The sequence below is a fragment of the Gracilinanus agilis genome, chromosome 2 (assembly GCF_016433145.1).
Source record: "Gracilinanus agilis isolate LMUSP501 chromosome 2, AgileGrace, whole genome shotgun sequence".
NCBI classification, from domain to species: Eukaryota; Metazoa; Chordata; class Mammalia; order Didelphimorphia; family Didelphidae; genus Gracilinanus; species Gracilinanus agilis.
This window is the reverse complement of record NC_058131.1, coordinates 42040697-42063031: the sequence shown is the minus strand read 5'-3', so window position 1 is coordinate 42063031 and position 22335 is coordinate 42040697. Positions and strand designations below refer to the sequence as shown.

The 22335-nt window shown below is 41.4% G+C and overlaps 1 protein-coding gene across 2 annotated transcripts in view; it reads right to left on the bottom strand.

Moving 5' to 3' along the window:
- COG4 (component of oligomeric golgi complex 4) overlaps window positions 1-22335 on the bottom strand; it is a 37317-nt gene that overhangs the window by 1439 nt on the left and 13543 nt on the right. Inside the window, exons 9-17 of one of the 2 annotated variants that reach the window (XM_044663108.1) lie at window positions 21483-21616; window positions 19035-19153; window positions 17624-17790; window positions 15839-16004; window positions 11694-11756; window positions 8772-8888; window positions 1578-1670; window positions 373-456; window positions 191-292 (exon numbers count right to left, since the gene is read on the bottom strand). In XM_044663108.1, the coding sequence (XP_044519043.1) occupies window positions 191-292; window positions 373-456; window positions 1578-1670; window positions 8772-8888; window positions 11694-11756; window positions 15839-16004; window positions 17624-17790; window positions 19035-19153; window positions 21483-21616 (1045 nt within the window). The remainder of the gene's footprint in view (window positions 1-190; window positions 293-372; window positions 457-1577; window positions 1671-8771; window positions 8889-11693; window positions 11757-15838; window positions 16005-17623; window positions 17791-19034; window positions 19154-21482; window positions 21617-22335) is intronic. The other variant, XM_044663107.1, reaches the window with a different exon arrangement.

The window sequence follows — 22335 nt, the reverse complement described above, 5'->3', positions numbered from 1 at the left end:
TACATGTCTGAAGGACAGAGCAGTCTGGTTCGGCTGAGGCAGAAAGTGCAAGAAGGAGAGTAAGACAGCATAAGGTTGGAAAATGAATGTCAGGCAGGAGCCTGGAGAGAGTAGGAAAAGTAACCTCTCACGGAGCTGTGGCCCAGAGCCTGTGGGACCACGTGCCTAAGGTGTGTGTAAGAGGCCTTACCCTGTTGAAGGTGGATTTCAGAACCACTTTCTCCAACTCGATCGCAATGAGGCTGGTCATAAGGCTGGTGAGACTGTCATAGATGACGGGAGAGAGCCCAGCCTACGTAGAGAGGACAGACATCAGCTTAGGGCCCCATCAACAGCACTACAGGGAACAGTTCTAAAGCCTGTGATGCTCACCTTGAACTCGGCCATCTGCTGCTCAAGGTTAAGGATGAACTGTTGCACCCATGGGTCATTAGCTTCATAGTCATTGAATTCTTCCTAATGTTGAAAAAAGAAACAAAGCTCAATGTTATTTCTGTCTCCAGTCCACAAGCTCCTTCCACTCATAATTCTAGGATATGATCTCTCTGCCACAGTGGGTGCCCATTACCCTTGAGGGGCTCTATGATGCCATTCCCTGCTCCCTGACTCATCCTGTGGAAAAAGAGTTTGGACTTCCAGGCTGATGGGAAGACTATAATATCACAGTTCTATAGCACTGAGAAACAACATGGGCCTTTCTCTTGGCTCTGAATGTGCCCAAAGCTCCTACTTAAGGAGCTCATGAGCACAGCACCACATAATATACCAAGGCTCCCGATGCTTTTATTCCTTCCATATAATGTATGTTATAGGAGCAAAATGACCAGACTAGCTGCCTGTACAAGTCAGGATCAGGTCAAGGGAAAAGCAAAAGCTTTTTATAAACAGACGACTCAAGGAAATGAGAAGGTTCAATCCATTAAGAATCTGAGAGGCTGTGGAATTGCCTTCAGATGTGCCCAGCTAATCAAAACTTCTATAAGAGCAATCTGTATACAGAGGAGGCAGCTTGCTTTCTTAGAGGATAGGAAATGGGAGACCATGAGGCAGAAGAGGATACCAGCAGACCAACAGCTATCAAAGGAGCCCCATTAATAGGTTCTAGTCATTTAACAACTTCAGTACTCGCTAGTCTCATCAAAGAATCAAATCCTTGGGAGAAAGGATTCCTGGGACATCCCTACGTAGTCACTGCTGGACTTGAAGTCAGGAAGACACAAGCTTAATTCCTGCCTCAGAAACCGTCTGGATGACTGGGCAAGCCACTGACCTGCTGCCTGCCTCAGTTTCCTTATCTGTAAAATAGACATAAGAACTAAACCTCTCTCCCAGGGTTTTGAGAATGAGATATTTGTAAAGTGCTTTATTTATTTTAAAATTTTTATATAATTAATTTAGAATATTTTCTCATGGTTACATGATTCATGTTCTTTCCCTCCCCCTGCCATAGACAATGAGCAATTCAACTGGGTTTGTAAAGTGCTTTATAAACCATACAGCATTCTATAACTAGTGCTATATAAATAGCTATTGCCATCACCATTGCCATTGTCAGCAAATTCCTAGGACAGAATTACCTCTTCAATGTTGTGGGAGACAGAGAGGAAGATGTTGATCCAAGGCTTCACCTGTGGTTTGATGGCAGTGCTGTTCAGCTCAGTCAGGCCCTCCTGCATCAAGGACAAGGTAGAATGGAGTATATCAGACAGGTGAAGGCTGGGAAGCTCCCCCTCCTCCCTACCTAGCCCTGGAGCTCATCCTCCTCTGAGATTTCCTTGGAGCCTATGATAGAGGGTGCAGACCCAGCTATGATAATTCTCCTCGAGGCTGACTGCCCAAGTCAGTGTTGGTGAAACTTTTAGAGATCACATGCCCAAACTGCACCTTCAAGCTGCCTGTGAGCTGCCTGCACTACCCTGGACAGTGGAGGGAGGAAATGCTTACAGTGGGCTGATGGGGGAAGGGGTGGGGCAGGTGAAAATTGTCCCCAGGTGAAGTGGAGAGGGGGAGGGGAGCAGCTCCACATAGGGCTAGGGTCTTCCACTGAATTCTTAATGATGAATGAACCAGATAGCTTGTTGGATTTCCAAGCCCATCTGTACAGGGATGTACTCCTTTGATGCTGTTGGTCTGCTGGTAGCCTCTTCTACCTTGTGTTTTCCCATCTCCTATCATAAGAAAGCAAGTTGCCTCCTCTGTATATAGTGCTCTAAACAGGTTCTGGCAAAAACCCTTTTACATAAGTTGTAGACTACTGGATGTCTGATAAATAAGTGCTTTGCGCTAATTACTATAGGCAAATAGTCAGCCTGGCCAAACTTAGTTTTGATTTCATGTAGGCATTTCTGAACTTCCTGTTGCCATCCATCCTTGGTAGTCCTGGCAAGCTGGAATACTATGGCCTGACAAGAAGGTAAGGATTCTGAGTAAGAAGAGGAAACTAAGTGTTTTAAAACAATTTACAACACATTCCACAACAACTTCAAAATGGATACACAATATGAATATTAAAGATTCAGTACTATAAAAAACTAGGAAAAGAAGCAAATCATATACTTAAAAAAACCCCTTTACTTTCTCTTGGAATTATTCCAAGGCAGAAGAGTGGTAAGGGCTGGACAACTGGGGTTAAGTGACTTGCCCAGGACTACACAACTAGGAAGTATCTAAAACCAGATTTGAACCCAGGTCCCCTCGACTTTAGGCTTGGTGTTTATTCACTGTGCTAGCTCAGTGCTCCTGCAAATCATATACTTTTCAAAGCTATGAGTGTGGAGATGTATTCTTAACTAAACAATGAATAGAGGCACTTACAAAATATAGAATAGATAATTTTGACTACATGAAATTAAAAAACCTTCTGCATAGTTAGTGTATCTAGAAGAAGAAAGAAAGAAGTCATTGGAGAATTGCAAACTATTAAGAACCATATGAAAGAATGCTCAAAATCACCAATAAAAAGAATGCAAATCAAAGCAGCCCTGAAATTTTACTTCTTACCCAGAAAACTGGCAAAGATGAAAAAAAGAAATACTCAATGCTGAAGGGGTTTTGGAAATACACACACACGGCGTGCACGCTAATGCACTGGATAATTATTTTCTTCTTTTTATTTCTTCTCTTATTGCCACAGCTAGCATCTTTAGTATAATACTAAATAAAAGCAGTGATAATGGGCATCCTTGCTTCACTCCTGATCTTACTGGGAAGGCTTCTGGGTTAACCCTTTTACAGATAATATTTGCTGATGGTTTTACATGGATAATAATTATTTTAAGAATACAACCATTCTGGAAAGCAATTTGGAATGATAAAAATAAAGTGGCTAAAAAGCCCATTCCCTTTTTGACCCAGAGATTTCCCTGCTAATAAGCATATATCCCCAAAGGTCCGAAACAAAGAGAAAGGTTCCATATACACTAAAGTGTTTATGGGGCTTTTCGTGGTAGCAACAAACTGTCACGGATATAATGAAATGTTGCAGTGCTGTAAGAAATCACAACTCTGATGGATACTTAAGACTTATATGAACTGGTACAACTCAGGATATCCAAACTCAACTCAACATGGTCATCTCAAACTGGATGCTCTAGTGGTTACCTCTAAATCAATATGATCAAAACAGAATATATTATACACAGTACAAAATGAAGTAAAATGGGCTAGAAAAACAATACAATGTAAATAGGAAGAATGACCACCACAAGTTAAAAAAATAAATGTTGCAAAACTATAAAAAAAAAAGTTTGGCCCCAAAGAAGAACATCTCTCACCATGCCATTGCAGAGGCACAGGGACCCCACAGGTATGGAAGATGCATAGGTCAAGACTTTTTTTTAATGTATTGATCATTTTTGCTGTATTCCTCCCTACCCCTTCTTATTCTATTTTTTAAGATCCTTTGTCATAAGGGATTGCTCTATGGGAAGCCTGGGACGTAGGAGGAAATCCAAGCAAGGTAAAATTAAAAGATATCAATACAAATCTATTTTAAAAAACCATTAGGCACCATGACTATTTTTACTTAACTTTTTTTCTTTGTTAAAAGAGAAGGTTCAATTTCAGGGTGGGGAATCTGGAAATTACTATCATGTTAAAATAAAAGACTGATAAAACTTCTTTAAAAAAAAACACATAGTGGGGCTTTATTCCTAAGAATCCACATGAGTTCAATAACAGTGGTTCCCAACTAGCTAGGTTAAAAATGGTCAAGTTGGTGAATCAATAAACATGTATTAAACATGTACTAAATGCCAGGCACTGTGCTAAGTGTTGGGGATACAAAAAAGGCAAAAGACAGCCCCTACCTTCTAGGATCTCCCAATCTAACAGGGAGACAATTCACCAACAACTGTGTACAACTAAGAGTCTGGCAGGACCAATTAGAAATCAATAGAGAATTAAGGGGTATTGGGAAAGACATATTGTAGAAAGTGAAATTTCCACTGGAACTTGCTGGAAGCCAGCAGGTGGAGATGAGGTCTAAGAATATTGAAGGAACCAAGGGGAGTAAGACAGCAAGTGGTTAATTGTAGGAATTGAGTGAAACACACTGATTCCATCTTGTGGCTCATTTCTGGAACTAGCTTAGTTTTTTTCCTATTCAAGTATGGGCCCAGTTCAAATCCCATCCCATGAGAAAACTTTGTTGTAGGAATTGGGAGAAAGTCATATTGCACTGTTTGAACCTAGCCCTGTGTGGCTGGGAAGCTGGACTGCCTGTACCTGCTGCTTATAGACCCTTAACCAGGGATCTAGGTTATGTTGTCCAGAAATGTAGTCAGAGTCCAAGACGGATATAATTGTACATTTGTTAGGGAGTTCTTTGATGGCTTGTTCAATTTCTACTTCTGATATGGGATTATTTAAGTATTCTATTTCCTCTTCTGTTAATCTAGGCCAGTGATGGCAAACTACGGCCCTGGGCCAGATGTGGCCCCCTGAAATGTTTTATCTGGCTGCACAACATTATTCCTAATCTGACAAATACAACGAGTAGGATACAATACAATGAAACTTTGAAAGAGTTGCCTTAGAAACAGACTGAGCATTTCCTTTCCTTTCGCCCCCTCTTTAAAAAATTTGCCCATCTAGGCAATTTATGTTTTTGTAAATATTCATCCATATCAACTAGATTGTCATATTTGTTGCCATATAATTGGGCAAAATAGTTCTTAATAATTACCTTAATTTCCTCTTCATTAGAAGTGAGATAGCCCTTTTCATCTTTGATACTGTTAATTTGGTTTTCTTTCTTTTTTTAAATTAGCCATGACTTTATTAATTTCTCTTTTAATTTTTAGGATTTCCAATTTAGTTTTTATCTGGAGATTTTTAATTTGTTCTCTAGTTTTTTAATTTGCATGCCCAATTCCTTGACCTCTTCCCTCTCTGATTTGTTGATGTATGCATTCAGGGATATAAACTTTCTCCTGAGTACTGCTTTGGTTGCATCCCATTGATTTTGGTATGATGTCTCCTCATTGTCATTCCCTTCAATGAAATTAATTTTCTCCCGAGTACTGCTTTGGTTGCATCCCATTGATTTTGATATGATGTCTCCTCATTGTCATTCTCTTCAATGAAATTAATTGTTTATATAATTTGTTCTTTAACCAACCAATTTTGGAGAATCATATTATTTATTTTCCAATTAATTTTTAATTTGCCTCTTCATGTATCCTTACTAATTATTTTTATTGCATTATGATCTGAAAAAGTTGCATTTATTATTGCTACTTTTTTGCATTTGTTTGCAATGTTTTTATGCTTGAATACATGGTCAATCTTTGTGAACGTACCATGTGCTGCTGAAAAGGTGTATTCCTTTTATCCCTATTTATTTTCTCCATAAATCTATTAACTATAATTTTTCTAAGATTTCATTCACATCTCTTACCTCTTTCTTATTTATTTTTTGGTTTGATTTATCTAGATCTCATAGAGGAAGATTCAGGTCTCTCACTAGTTTTACTATCTTTTTCCTCCTTAAGCTCCAATAGTTTCTCTTTTAAAAATCTGGATTGGGGGGGGGGACAGCTAGGTAGCTCAGTGGATTGAGAGTCAGGCCTAGAGACGGGAGGTCCTAGGTTCAAATCTGGCTTCTGACACTTCCCAGCTGTGTGACCCTGGGCAAGTCACTTTACCCCCATTGTCTACCCTTACCACTCTTCTGCCTAGGAGCCAATACACAGAAGTTAAGAGTTTAAACTTAAAAAAAAATCTGGATGCTCTACCATTTTGTGCATACATGTTGAGTACTGCTATTTCTCCATTGTCTATACTGCCTTTTATCAAGATGTAATTACCTTCCCTATCTTTTTTAATCAGAACTATTTTTACTCTGGCTTTGTCAGATATCATGATTGCAGTTCTTGCCTTGTTTTTCTCAGTTGATGCCCAATAAATTTTGCTTCTATCTACTATGATAGTGAAAACAATTTTTGAGCTACAAATATTTTTCCATATAGGAATATAAACAATTTGAATGAAGCTCTTAAAAAAAATTTCCCCCTCTTTCTTATTTACCTTTTCATGTTTCTCTTGAATTTTGTAATTGGATATCACATTTTCCATTTAGTTCTGGTCTTTTCTTTAGGAATACTTGGAAATCTTCTATTTTGTTAATGTTCATACCTTCCCCTGGAAGTACATGGTCAGTTTTGATGGGTAGGTGATCCTTGGTTGTAGACCCAATTCTCTTGCCCTTCTGAATATCATATTCCAAGCCTTGTGGACCTTTAGTGTGGAGGCTGCCAAATCCTATATAATCCTGTCTGGGGCTCCTTGATATCTGAATTGTCTCTTTCTGGCTTCTTGCAATATTTTCTCCTTGACTTGGAAGCTCTTGAATTTAGCAATTATATTCCAGGGGAGTGGGAAGGGGGGGGTTTCTTTTCAGGATTTAATGTAGAGGGTGATCTATGGACTCTTTCAATGTCTATTTTACCCTCTTGTTCAAAAATATCAGGGCAGTTTTCTTGGATAATTTCTTGTAATATGATGTCAAGGCTTCTGGTTTTCCCCCTAGGTTTTCAGGTAGACCAACGATTCTCAAATTGTCTCTCCTGGTCCTGTTTTCCAGGTCAGTTGTCTTTTCAATGAGATATTTCATGTTTCCTTCTTTTGATTTTGCTTTATTAAATTCTTGCTGTTTTGTGAGATCATTAGCTTCTACTTGCCCAATTCTAGTCTTTAAAGACTGGTTTTTAGCCATGATCTTTTGATTTTCCTTTTCGGTTTGGTCTGTCCTGCTTTTCATGGCTTCCAGCAGGTCAATTCTGGCTCCAATTTGCTTATCACTTCCTGTGATTTCTGTGCTTCTTTTTCCAAGTGGGAGAGTCTCTTTTTTTAAACTGTTATTTTCTTTTGAATTACTTGCATTCCTATTTCCCACTTTTCTTCCCAAGTTTCTTCTATCTTTCTTGTTTCTTGAACTCCTTTTTGAGTTCCTTGAGAACATGTGACCGATTTCCATTTTTTTTTGGAAAGTTTGGATGTGTTTGCTTGTTTGTCACTCTCTGCTGTCACTTCCATACTCTGCTCCTTTTCTCCACAGAAGTTATCCCATGTCAGAGGCTTTCTCTGTTGTATCTTATTTCTTTTAGTACTTGTGGATTGTAGTTCTTGGGTGTCAGTGGCCATTGCTGTGTTAGTTATATCTTTCCTTCCCAGCCAGAAGTCTGAATGAGGCGGGCAGGCAGCTCTCAGTGTAGCGAGCTACAGAGCAGTTTTTGCCCTGAGGCTATTTTTCCAGTCTCTGAGGTGTCTCTACTCCCATGATCCGTGCTCCCCAGCCTTGGGTCCCAAGTCTCGCTGCTAAGGCCTTGCCCTGTCCTCAGGGTAAGACTGTGGTGCCCTCAGCCAGCCTCCTAGAACCTAGAGATTGCCCTGGCCCTCACTCTGACTCTGGTGCAGGAAGTGGTGTGGGGGAGGGGTGATCAGCTTGCACTTTGGTAGGTATAATTTTACCCCCTCATAGTGTGGAAATGCCCAAACCCTGCCTACCTTCAAGGCTGAGCCCCTTGGCAGAGCCACTTCCCTCTTCTGATTTTAATTTTTGTCCTTTTGAGACGCTTTGTAGTGATAGTAGGGAAAATCGTAAAGTTCCTTCTACTCTGCAGCCATCTTAGCCTGGAAGATTGTAATTGTACATCTCAAGTGACCTATATGTCTCATCTGAAAACTGGCCCCATCCTGATCAATCAGTTGTTTTCTTCTGTTTTTTTTTTTTTTTTTTTACAGATAACTGGGAGGAGTGAGATATCTCTTTTCTTGAATTCAGGGAACTGCACCTGTTCAGTCTCCCCCTCCCAACCTGGAAATTTCCTAATCTTTAAACTAATTCGAAATCAAATTACCTAATGCTGTATTGTTTCCTTTTAATTAATTGGTATTTTTTGATTATTTTTAGTGTATAAAAGCCTGTCTTCCCCTGTATTTGGGGTCCCACTGTAAAATGAGGAAGGGGCTTAGTCCCAATTTGTTAGGCAATTGACATACATTGCTTAATAAAATGATAACTCTCAGAAAATCAAACCTTTCTTTCCTCACTCATTTCATCTTTTGCTTGTTACAGGAGGAGAGCATTCTAGACAAATGGCACAAGATCAGTAGCTCTGCCTGCCATCTCTACTACTCTCCTAAGATGTGTGCACCCAAGTTTTGAGTGTATGCCAGTAACAGCTTTCTCAGGGCAACAGATGGGATGCTTCTGCCTAAGGGTTTGTTAGCCTTGGTGTAAAAGTGATGAAGCCTACCCAGGTACTTACCTGTAGGAGATCTCGAAATTTGTTGGATACAGCAGCCAAATCAGAGAGGCAGCTGTCGAACTTGGCCTGGGCTTGCTCCCCTCCGATACCTTGGCTGAACAGCTTAGTACAGTCACTCTAGAGGAAAAAAACCAACCCTAAAGACTCCAGTACATATTTAAGTGTGAAGTAAAGAGAATGCCAATCTCTCACATATAAGGGTGGTACAACCATTCCTCACATCCTAAATGGCTCTAGGAATGGACGGAACATATATCATAAATGTTCCTTTCTGGTAGGCACTTAGTTTCTGTCTTGGCTACATAATGGAAAGGTACTGGAGGACTACATACAACAAGCCTTCTGTTCTGAGGTGCTCAGAGGGTGATCTCACCATCTAATAATAACAACTCAGATTATGTAGCATTTTATTTACAGATATTCACAACTTTTTGAGATAGGCAGTGTAAATATTATCACCCCCATTTTACAGATGAGGAAATTGAAGTTTAGAGAGTCAAGTGACTTATCTGGGGTCAGGCTTCTTAGGAGTGGGGTCAGAGGACCTGGGTTAGGGGGATGGATAAGTCATGCCATGTCTCTGGGCCTTTGTCATTATTTGTAAAGCTGAAAGGAATGTCCTGGATTGGACCAACTCCAGCCCATTTGGTCTAAACATAATTCCTAGTGTCATTCTCTTATAGTGCTAGATGACCTCTGTGCCTCCAGTCTGTTAAAGGGCCTTTAGAAGTCATTATGGTCTGGTTCTAATGATGGAACTTTTGGGGCAATGAGCTAGCCAACCTGCTGATTTGAGTTTAGATGATTTCCTAAATGGATTTACAGTCAAAATACAATGACAATAGATGAAAGGGAAAAGTCAGAAAATTTATAGCAGAACAGATGAGTTCTGCAATGGCACAATTAAGTTCTCTTTTAAATTGCACTGATACATTTGAGAAGGAGCATCATCCCCTCTAAAATTTGGGGTTAGAGCTACAAAGGAGATGAGTCTATCTCCCATGTTTCTTGGAACACATCACACTGTGAATCACCTTCTCCTCCCTGGGTTTTTGTGACCCCGATTTCTCCTAGCTCTCATTCTATTTATCTGACTATTCCTTCCTAGTCTCCTTGCTGATTCACTATCCAAGTCATGACTGCCAACTGGGCTATACCACCAAGCTGATCCTGGGTCCCTAATCAAGTCTCTATATTCTTTCACTCGGTGACCTAATTAGCTCATAAGTCCAAGGATGATTTCTCTGCAGATAATCATACCCCCCATCTATATGTCTAGTCCTAGCAAATGTCCTAAACTCTAGCGTCACAGACTGCTTATTGGTCATTTCAAATGGAAGTCCAGTAGTTATCTCTAACTCAACACATCCAGAACTTATTCTCTTTCCTCCAAGCCATCTACTCTTTCAAATTTCCCTATTTGTATGGAAGGAGCTATCACCATCTTGGGTCAGGCAGGTCTGTAACCTCACTTTTACTGCTAAATCCTTATTCTTATCCACCTCACATGTCATTTCTTACCTCTACAACACCACTAGCATACTATACTCTCTACTCTCCTGTCCATTCTCTCATCCACCACCCTATGACGTTCCACTTGACCCCTCACCTGGCCTCTCTCTCACTCCAATTCATCAACCACAAGCATAGGTCTGAGTGTGCCAATCCCTTGCTTGTCAAACTCTGGTAGCAATAAACTCCTATCTTCAAGATAAAATGTAAATTTCTATTGGGTATTTAAAGCTCTTCCCAACCTGCCTCCTTCCTACTTTTCCATCTTTGCACACATTCCTCTCCTCTGTACATTTTGGAATCTGGATGTTCATTATTTTGAACAAATGACCCTCATCATCTCGGTGCCACCTGTCATGCCTGAGGCACTATCCCTTCTCATAGCCACTTCTTAGAATCCTTGGCTTTGTTCAGATTCAGCTTGAGGGCCACCTTGGTCCTTCTGCCCATTAACATAGTCTGCACACCACCTTTTCTTCACTTTTGAGATAATACATATAGCCATCCCTTGTTTCTCCTTTAAAATGGAGGCTCATTGAGGGCAAGGGCTATTTCCCTTTTGTCTCCATATCCCTGGCACATAGTACAGTGCATGATACACATGTTTAATAAATATGTTCTGATTGATTTTATTTATTTATTAAATATTTTTCCATTTTTACATGATTCATTTTCTTTCCTTCCCCTCCTCCCAGAGCCAACAAGCAATTCCACTAGGTTGTACAAATGCTGTCACTTCATACCTGTTTCCATATTACTAACTGATTTTGCATCTATATGTAGGTCCTTGTTCTCTGCCTCCTCACAGTAGTCAATGTACTTCTGACTATCTACCTGTGCTCTTCCTCTATGGTTTGCTCTATCTGACACCCAACATGACCCTAACTCCCCAGATTGAATCATTGCCATTGCCTTTTCCTGGTCTAGCATTGATTCAGGATTAGAGAGTAGCCTCCCTTTTATTAGTCTCATACTAGATAGCACTAAGCTTCTCCTTTCAGGACAGGGACATGAAGGTCATGGTTCTGCTCTCTTTAATGATCTATGACAATGCACTTGCTACATGACACTTAACTAGTTAATAAAATTATTGCAGCCAGCTTTTTCTAGAATTTGGTGAAAGGAAGCATGGTGTAGTAGACAAAGCACTGGAGCTGGAGCATTTACTGGCTGTATGACCCATGACAAGTCACTTAACTATTTGTATCCTCAGTTTCTTCACCCATGAAATGAGAGGGCTGGCCTCAGTGACCTCTGAGGTCCTTTTCAGTTCTAAATTTGTGATCCCATGATTACCATCATTGATCAAAAATCTTCCTCACCAATGTGCCTGGTAACCTGATTTATGCCAAAGAAAGTCACTGCCTCTTTACTAGTATCACTTATGGAAAAGTGATAATTCCAACATACCTCCAGGGTTGTCTTCAAAGTGGAGATGTTTTCACTACAGACTTCCACGTTGTTCAAGGTCACCTGAAGAGTGAAGAAAGATGAGCATAGCTGCCTGAGTATCAGGGCACACATCTTGCTTCACCCCAGGCATAGCTAACAAACAAGTTATCAGTGGCAAGGAAGACATCTCCTCAGTGGGCTAAACTAAAATTTAGAGTAAGACTAAGGAGACCCATCATTTGCTATTCACCCACTATAGTGAGTACCTTTCTGCTATAACAGTCAGGATGAATCTCTGATAAAGTCAAGAAATAAGTTCCATTTAGCAGTGACCCATCATACAGTGAAGCCTGACTTTCATCCCACCTCTTTACAAACTAACCAGGATGCAAACACGGTCATGGTAAGCCCTGGAGGACCATATCACCAACCCCAAGTAAGTGTTTTTGTTGTTCCTCTCCTTCATTTGATATCTAATTAATATCTACTGTGTATGAGGGCCTATGAAGGACTCTGGGAAGGAAAAGAGATCATGAAGACACCACTCTTGTCCTCCTAAATTTTATGATCTAGATGAAAGAAGAACACATGGCCAAGTAATTCTAATCATGGTATCTGGAAGTTCTTGTTTTGAAGCTGAGAACTGAGTGAAGCCCATGGAAGTCAGCAGATGATCGAATGATAGCAAAAGGTACAAAGTGCTAGAAGAATTCAGAGGAAATCACTTCTAGGGTAGCCCAGGAAAGGCTCCAAAGAAATAAGCTAATAGCTGAGCTGCCTCATGAAGATAGCTAAGATTATGAAGGAGGGGAGAAGTTAGGGCATGCCCAGCAGAGAAAGAACATGAAGACAGCTATAAGGATCAGATGAGCATAAGGAACGTGAAGGGGAGTCCAGTGTGATGGGTTATAGGCAAGGAGCAGTGAGAGAAAAGGCTAGAAATACTGGTAGTGGCCATATGGTGGAGGAACTTGAGCCCAGATAGACTTCATTTCTTAGTCTCTAAGGTATCCCTGCGTTTTTGACAAGTTGGATTGGAGCATGAGGAATAAGAAGAGGGAAAGGGATTGGAGGTAGGGAGAATAGTCTAGGGCAGTGTTAGAGAATATTTTAGAGATTCTGTGCCCAAACTGTACCTTCAAACTGCCTGTGAGCACCCCCCCCTCATTACCACAGACAGCAGAGGGAGGAAGTGCTCAAATTGGGCAGCTGGGCAGAGGTGGAGGGGCGGGACACATGAAACATGTTCTCAGGCCCAGTGGAGAGGAAGAACGGACCAGCTCCCGCTGGCATGCTGGGGCATGTGTGCCATATCTTCATCAACATGGGTCTAGGATAACTGCCATAGTTTAAGGAAATGGTGAAAGGCTTGAAATAGAATAGTTAAATTGATTAGGCTTGAGGTTCTGGGCCTGGTGGAAGTGGTAGGGCAGCTCAAGGTGTAAAAGGAGCTCAAGGATGATCCTAGATCTCCGGACAATGGAGGTTCTAAAGGGATACTGACCAGCCTTTCCCAGAAGACCTTTCTTGTTCCTAATGTTGGTGACCTAGACTTCTGGCACTGCTCTAACTACATGAATCCTCTTGCTTTGTACAGGGCTATAGGTGAATCACATTCTATGGTCCCATAGTCCCAGGCAGTTCTGTCCCAGAATATGTCTGCTATCCCTGCAGGGTAATGCTAATAGGCAGGCTATGATTTCAAAGAGGACAGTGAAACCAACTGCTTGGTCATGATGACTAAAGGAAAATAAACACAAGATGCTTTCAGAGCAAGGAAACACTTTAAGGGCTACTTGCCAAAGGTAGATTATTAGTGGGACTGCAGACTGGGGCAACTATTGTGGAGAACAGTCTGTCAAAAAGAGACAATACCTATCAAAACTTTTGACCTAGTGATTTCGTTTTTAGAATTCTATCACCACATCATCATAAAAATGCAAAAAGAAGGGCAGCTGGATGGCTCAGTTGATTGAGAGTCAGGTCTAGAGATGGGAGGTCCTAGGTTCAAGTCTGGCTTCAGACACTTTTCAGCTGTGTGACCCTGGCCAAGTCACTTGACCCCCATTGCCTAGCTCTTACCACTCTTTTGCCTTGGAACCAATACACAGTATTGATTCTAAGACAGAAGATAAGAGTTTTAAAAAAATACACAACATAAAAATGGAAAAAGGATCAATTTCTGTCTCTCTGCCTCTGCCTCTCTCCATAGTTGCTCTAATTCTAAGAGCAAATCTTTCTAACAACTAAAGAAAAGCTTAATGAATACTATGTCGTCATGGAAACAATATGAAACATATAAAGAAATATGGAAGAAAATCTTCATGAAATGATGCAAAATCAGAACTGTATATATAATGATTACAAGTACATTTTTAAAAGATGAAAAAGAAAGAATAAAAGAGGAAAACCATGCCAGAAGTAATGGATTTTGGACAGGCCTTTGAGGAATATATAAAACATTTTATTTGCTTGTTAATTATTTTGGTTCTACCTCATTAAAGGTTAGGTGTTTTGGATAAGATTTTACCCCTTATTTTATATGTTTATACAATTTTGTTTTGGTTGGTAGTTATTAAGTTGATAATTTTTAAAAATGTTCCCCTAAAATAATTCAGTTTTCCCAAATGGCTGCAAACAATCTGAAAAAAAATGTGAATAAATTCCTGTTTTAAATGGTATTAAAATTTTTTTTTAAAAACCTGCTATGAAGGAGAAATGGAATTGTAGTCATACATTAACTTCAAGGTTTCTTTTGCAGTGAGAATCCCTGCTAAGGGTTAGCTCACTTGGGTTTATCATTTGCTCACAATGAATAATATGTCAGGACAATTGGGGGATTTCATCTTGACAGCCAAATGAGACAAGGTGACAAGAGAAATTGAGAGCTGCAGTGGGAGTGATGACATTTTAAGTATTTAGCTTCAGGAAAACTGGAGACCTGTCACTAAGCATTTAACACAATAAAACAAACGGCCTTGATCTTCTTCATTTGCTTTGTCTTCTGGCTTCTATCTCATTAAGTCTTTGTGCAAAGAAATGGGAGCCCTGAAGCTAAAGCTTATGCCAGCTTCTCACCATATATCATGTATTCTATAGTATACACTCTCTACATGTAGAACCTCTAGAAAAGAGAGCTATTTGGGGCTAACCTTTTTCAAGCTGATAGATGGGTCATCCCAGCTCAATAACTGCTTACTCAGAGAAAGATACACCTGCCCAAAAGGTCCCCTTGCTAGCTTAGGCAGATGAAGGATAACTGTGGGCTCCCCCGGGTAGGAAATGATGAAGCATCAGCACAGACTTCTAGCTCTGTAGAGCTTTCTTTGTAGAGTAGGAATAACTGGAACACACACAAATCAGTCAGGCAAATGTGGACAGATATAGTTAAGATATAAAAGAGAGAACGGCACATACTACATTTTATTACTCTAAAGCAGAGTAAGAAATTAATGAATTGAGCCAGGACTTAGAACTCCATGATTCTTTTTTCAGCTGCAGGTCGGCCATTCCTTTTTTATAAATCCCATTCTTTTTCTAGTCTCAAATTCTCTAGCTGAGGAGTGTGGATAAGATGCCATCTTTGCCACTGAGGATGCTATCTTATTAAGGTCATGTTTGCAGTGCCTGACTGATTAGATGTGTGCTCTATAAACAGTGTTGTGATGTCCAAGGGGATTTGAGAGCATGCCCATTGTGCAAGGCTCTCCTATGGGGGAGCTAGTTGGGGGTCTTGGCACAGGTAGTAGTTAGTTCCTGTGGGAAGAAGTGAGGTGAAGACTGTTCTCAGCCCACCTCCACCCCCTGAAGTGTTCAGAAGAAAGTGCTGGGCTCAGCACTCAGGGATAAAACACTGCAGAGCTGAGAACTGTTGGCAAGGTAAAGGCTCTGCTGTCATGGTCCAGGCAATTTAAGGACACATTTGTGAGTAAGGAATGCTCTGAGAACCTCGGGGTAGGCTGTAAGATGTATTCATAGGAGCTCATTCTTGAGGCAGATGAAAGATTCCTCAATGTCATTTTGCAGAATTTTACAAGAATAAAATCTTGGCTTTTGACTTCTCCCAAGAATATTGATTATTCTAGGGATCATTCAGCTTTATTTCCCTCTCACCCAACCTCAAGGAGAAGCTGGCCGAGGCTGAGCCACAGGTGCACACCTACCAGGAAGGACAGCTTGGCCTCATCTGTGCTCTCGATGCCTTTGGTATCAAATTTGCCCTGCTGGAGGCTGCTGTGCATGATGTTCACGGCACTTGTCACCCCGCGCTGGAAGTCTTGGAAAGTGGTAGCAGGGAAACCCATCCGCAGCTTGTTACACAGAACCTCCCTGGCAGGTAGAAGGGCACATGAAGTCATGAGGAGTGAGGGCCTGCATCCCAAAGGGATCACAACTCTACTCATAGCACCCCATTAAAAAAACAAACAAATAACTCTTACTTTCCATCTTAGAATCAATGCTAAATATTTGTTCTAAGATAGAAGAATGGTGAGGGTTGGACAATGGGGTTAAATGACTTGCCCAGGGTCATAGAGCTAGGAAGTGTCTGAGGCAGATTTCAACCCAGGACCTCCTGCCTCTAGGCCTAACTCTTAATCCACTTAGTCTCCTAGCTGCCTCCCAGTGTTTCATTCTTGATGACTGCCCTTACCAAGACCTCTCTCTCATAGGCTCTGGGGGCTTCTAGTGCCAACCTAACTCCTCTGTGAACCTGACTGTTAAGTTACAGAACAACTATTGATTGGCAATGGCTGAGGGAAAGCAAAGGCCCAATCCAAATGCCAATTAAAGGGAAAAGGTAACAACACCAACCCCTTACTGAAACAGATCCTCAACTACCCAGTCTTTTTTTTTTAAACCCTTGTACTTCGGTGTATTGTCTCATAGGTGGAAGAGTGGTAAGGGTGGGCAACGGGGGTCAAGTGACTTGCCCAGGGTCACACAGCTGGGAAGTGGCTGAGGCCGGGTTTGAACCTAGAACCTCCTGTCTCTAGGCCTGACTCTCACTCCACTGAGCTACCCAGTTGCCCCCCAACTACCCAGTCTTAGATGTTGGCTTGGCTTCTCCACTAACCTCCAGCAGTCTGACTACTTCTAGGCTTGGCCTTGCCTGATGACCAGCCACCACATTGCTCTTGAAGAAGGACCAGGGCACGGCCATCCAACAGAGTTACTTGCCTGGTCTGCCCCATGTAGGTACTTAGTAAGTGGTTGCTGCACTGTATTATATAGCTCACGACTTGGCTTCTGCAGAGGACTCCTACTTATCTGTTGGCCTCAGAGCCCCCCTTACCCCATGCCCTGTCTCCCAACAGCAGGAAAACGTCTACTGAGGGAAATAACTGGTTTTGATTCTATTTATATGAGCACTTTAGGAGTTAGTAGTGAACATCTCTTCCCAGAAACAGAAGAGATGGCAAGGAAGACCCATAAAAGAAGAGATTAATCTTTTCCTAATGTTCATAGCTAACTTCCTGAAACAATGGTTCTTATAACTGAGGTTTGTGCAATCTTTGCCTTAACCTGAAAGAACTATTCTCTTCTCTCCCCTGCCTTGGATGCCCTTTAACCTTGCTTCCTCAGTCTACCCCAGCCCTATCCTGAGGCACTGACTTAAGAGACAGTTGGGTACTTCTGGGACATTAGGCTGCTCAAAAGCCATCTGGTACCAAAGACATGGTATTGTGGTCAAGGACTATCTGGCCTTACAGTCATACTGCATAAATGAACTGATGGACTTTGAAAAAATAAGGGGAATTGGATTAGGAATAAACTAAGAACTTAAATCTCAACAAAACCAGCAACAAAAAATATGACTTACAAATACCAAAAAGACTTGCTGACCCATAGAGTATTCCTGACCTAGATACTACACCTCCTGTAACTGTTATCTGAGTTACCCTGCATCCCAGAAAAGTGTGACATCCCCCTAAGGAGTCTGACTATACCTGAAATCCGACTCTAGCTCTGTGGTGGAGAGGTTGATCATGGCACAGAGGCAGTCGATGCTAGAGCTGGACAAGGCCCGCCCAATACACTTTTTGACAATGTAGAACACATCATCTACCATGCTGGAAGTCAGCTGGCCCTTCTCATAGGTATCCAGAGCTACAGCCTAAAAGGCAAGGGATCAAGGTGAAAGGACTCTTTAGGGATCAAGAGAACCCAAAAGCTACTGTTTAGGGATGGTTTTAATATACCTAACCATGACACTTCTCTATGGCTTGTTCAGGTTCTTCTGTGCTACTTTGTTCCCTCTCAATTTTAGTCTACTTTCACATTTATTAACGTGTTAGGAAATTAATCATGCTTTTGACTATAACTGGGGTCTTAAAGCATACTTTAGGATTTTCTATCAATAAACACCAATCAACCAATAGGCATTTATTAAGTACCTACTATATGCCAGTGCCTATTAAGTTCCAGCAATCCTTCCTCTTAAGAGACTTACATTAGGGGAGACAATATATACATAGGCACACCTGTATCTACATATGCACACATACACCAGGTAAAGAAGGAGGGACACTACAGTGTGGAGGGATGAGGGCAACCATGGGGCAGGAGGTGTCTGATTTGCATTCTAAGGAAATAAGAGGTTCTGTGAGATGGAAATTACGGAGTACCTTCAAGGAATAGTACCTTCTAGGCATGAGGAACAGAAGGTGCAAAGGCATATATGGGCTATGGAGTACAGCATGTGAGGAACAAAGAGAAGGCCAGTTTGGCTCTGTTCTAGAGTGTAGGAGGGAATACTATATAATGAAGCTGGAAAAATAGTGGAGGCCAGATTGTGAAGGACTTTAAAAAGCTAAATAGAGAGATCTAAATTTGATTTTAGAAGCAATGGGGAGTTACTGGAGTTTACTGATTAAAGGATAGGTACGACCAGATCTGCGCTTGAGGAAAATCACTTTGGAAGCTATTTGGAAGATGGATAAGAGTGGGAAGAGACCTGAGACAGGGATACAGTTCAATTCTAGTTGAATCTAGTGGTATTCTCATTAGGGATAGTGGGGCTCTTCTCCCCTTCTGTCTTTCATCTAGACAATGACCTAAGGGCCATTTAAGCTGATAATATGCAGAGGAAGTCTGTGAAATGTAAAATATAACTTGATAAAACTAAAATTGTGGAATAAGGGCTGATCTGCATTAGCAGAGGGAATTTCCTCACTAGAACTCACTGTATCAATTCTTTGATCTGCCCCTTTCCTACAAGCTAACGGCACATGCTGCCTTTGAGGAAAAGAACTCCAAGGCTTCTTGAGAAGCAGATCAGGAGATGTTAGATTGCCCATTTATTTCCTCTGCCTTGTCTGCTCAGAGAGAAGTCCTGTCCCTTATGGAGTCGTGACCTACCTTATTGACAGTCTCTCGCATGAAGTACTCCTCCATGGTAATGTAATAGCCAATTAGCTCCTGCATGGTACAGCTTAAGAGGCAATGATTGAGGAGCTTATCCAGACACTTCTGATGCTCTATGGAGATATTCAATAAGGCAGTCATAAAGTAAGTTCGAGGTTTTGTTATTCCTTTTGTTTTTTTAACCCCTATCAATCAGTGGATTGAGAGTCAGGCCTAGAGATGGGAGGTCCTGTCTGGCCTCAGACAATTCCCAGCTGTGTGACCCTGGGCAAGTCACTTGACTCCCATTGCCTACCCTTACCACTCTTCTGCCTTAGAGCCAATATACAGTGTTGACTCCAAGATAGAAGGTAAGGGTTCAAAAAATAAATAAATAAATAAATAAAACCCCTATCTTCCGTCTTAGAATGAATAGCTAGGAAGTGTCTGAAGTCACATTTGAACCCAGGACTTCCCATCTCTAGGCCTGGCTCTCTCTCAATCCATTGAGCCATCTAGCTGCCCCCAAGGTTCTGATATTTCAAAAAGAAAAAAGAAAGTGTCTCCTTTTCCCAAACCAAAAGCTGATGAAGAGGGCAATATTGAAAGACCTGTGGTGACCTGACATTTCATCAGATTCACATGCAGGTCAAGTGAGGTCACAAACCTGAGCCTGCTTCAGGACCCTACTGGGGAGTATCTGATTTAGTCTTTATTTTCTTCTCTATTAGCTTGCTCATCATTTTTAAAACCTGAGAATGCATAGGGTATAGTGACTGGCAGGGATGGCTCCCTGTACTTCAGGATGGAGGCACAACAGGGGAGCTAGAAAACTGAAGAGCTGCAGGGAAAGAAAAGAAGGCTAAAGACAGAAAAGGTGGATATGATCACCTTCCTACAGCTGGGAGAGCAACTTCTACCTTTTAGCTACACTAAATTCCTAAAACTTCAAAGCAGAAGAAACCCTGGAGATCTCTAGAAAAAAAGAAAACATCTGAGGCTATTCAGGAAATATGAAGGGAAGAACCATTATCCAATGACTAGAACGGTGCCAGAGTCATGGACAAGGGACTAACTGCTACTTGGAAACATAAGAGAAAAGAACAGGCCCAATTTCTTTAAAAAAAAAAAAAAAATTTTTTTTTTTAAATTTTAAACCCTTAACTTCTGTGTATTGACTTATAGGTGGAAGAGTGGTAAGGGTAGGCAATGGGGGTCAAGTGACTTGCCCAGGGTCACACAGCTGGGAAGTGTCTGAGGCCAGATTTGAACCTAGGACCTCCCATCTCTAGGCCTGGCTCTCAATCCACTGAGCTACCCAGCTGTCCCCAGGCCCAATTTCTACTAAGTCTAGATGGGCACAAGGACCATTGTGACCTGTCAATGACTTTTTCTCATTTAGCAGAAGGAACCAAAGGACAGGTGTCATCCCTCTAGGGCTGTGTTGGCGAACCATTGGTATGCATGCCAGAGGGGGCTGCTCCCTTCCCCTTCTCCACTGTGCCTGAGGACATTTCTTACAGGACCTGCCTCTCTCACTGCTCTAGGGAGAATCAAAAGCAGCATTTTCCTATTGGAAAAAGTCAGGGAGCAGATCCACACCATTGACTAGAACAGGAAAACAAAGCTCCCAGACAATCTAAGATAACAATAGTAATAATGGCATCTCACATTTCAAGAGAGCTTTAAATAGGAATCTAGTGCTAAGTTCTTATGTTCTGGATATCCCCTAGCTTCTCTATCAATGACCTTCCTAAAATGAGGCACCCCAAACAGTGGTCCTTTCTATCATCTTCTCCTTCTTAGACATCTTGGCCCTCATAATAAGCTAGTGATTGCAGACTTTCCTGGCTATCATATCAAGCTGTTAATTCATCATCACCCCCAAATCTTTTTCAGATGAAATATTGTCTAGTCATTCTCCACTCATTTTCAACTTGCTTTTTTAAATCAAAGTGTAAGAACTTGTATTTATTCCTTTCAAATTTTGTCTTATCATTTTCAGCCCAATTAATCATGCAGTGAATATGTATTAAGCTTCCATGTGTTAGGACTGATTTCTTAGGCTGTCAATATATTTTTGAATCTTCTCTCATCTGTAGGTTTCATCCCCGAGTCTACAAATTTGATAAGCAGGCCACCTACATCTTTATCCAGGATACTGATTAAGGTGCATATATTGTGATATGGTGTAAAGAATATCAGAACCTCACATTCTAGTCATGGTTCCTCCACTTGCTTTCTTTGTGACCTTGAGTCAACCTGCTAAGCTCTGGGAGCCTCAGTTTCCTCCCCCATAAGACACAGGGGCTGAATGAGAGGAGCCCTTTTCAACTTTCATTTCCCATCAGCCTAGGGTTCCTTCTTCAGAGAACCTCCCCTGCCCTTCTAAGAAGTATAGGAGGGTTCATAAAGTCCTGCTGAGTTATCTGGGGGTGAGGGGTGGGTGGGTAGGAAGCTTACCTTGTTTTACTTCTTCTGAGGCCATGGAGTCCCCCACCTCGAAATCGGAGCTGATTCTTTTTTTGAGGAAGCGTAGATACAGTTCACTGCGAGCATTCATCAGGGTGACCTCTGTCAGAATGGGATCCAGTTCCCTGAGCAGCATGAAAAGGGAAGGAAGTGTGGGGAAGGAAGGAGGTATTATCTTTTGCCATATATTATGGCAGCAGGACACACAACAGAGAAGACTAATCTGATCCCCAGCCCCAAAAGGGCTCTTAAGGCCTGAGTCAACCAAACAGCTGCCATCTTGCAAAGGAAGTCCTGAGGGATCAATAATCAACTATAATTCATTCTGCAGGGTTACCAAACACTGCTGATAATAAGATCTAATGGGTGTTGAGAAGTAGACAAGTCTCTTTTACTCTACTTCAGTCACTAAGACAAAAAAAAAATGAATTCAAGAGGTGTTGTCTTAAAATCATCTAGCCCTTGTTTTTTTGGGTTCCAAATTTTACAGCAGGAGATATCCATATTAAGCAGACACAAACCCACCTCATATTTGCCTAGTTCTTCCCATTTTCCATTCCCTATCTCCTCAGATGCTACCCACAACCCTGTGCAGCACACACAATAGATTACTATCCTCTTTTACAGAGGAAAAAGAGGGACAAAGGAGGCTAAGTGACTCAGCAGCAGAACCAAAGCCAGAAAATTCAGGCCCTTTTTTTCTTTTTTTTTTTTAAAACCCTTACCTTTCATCTTAGAAATCAATACTGTGTATTGGTTCTAAGGCAGAAGAATGGTAAGGGCTAGGCGATGGGGGTCAAGTGACCTGCCCAGGATCACACAGCTAGGAAGTGTCTGAGGCCAG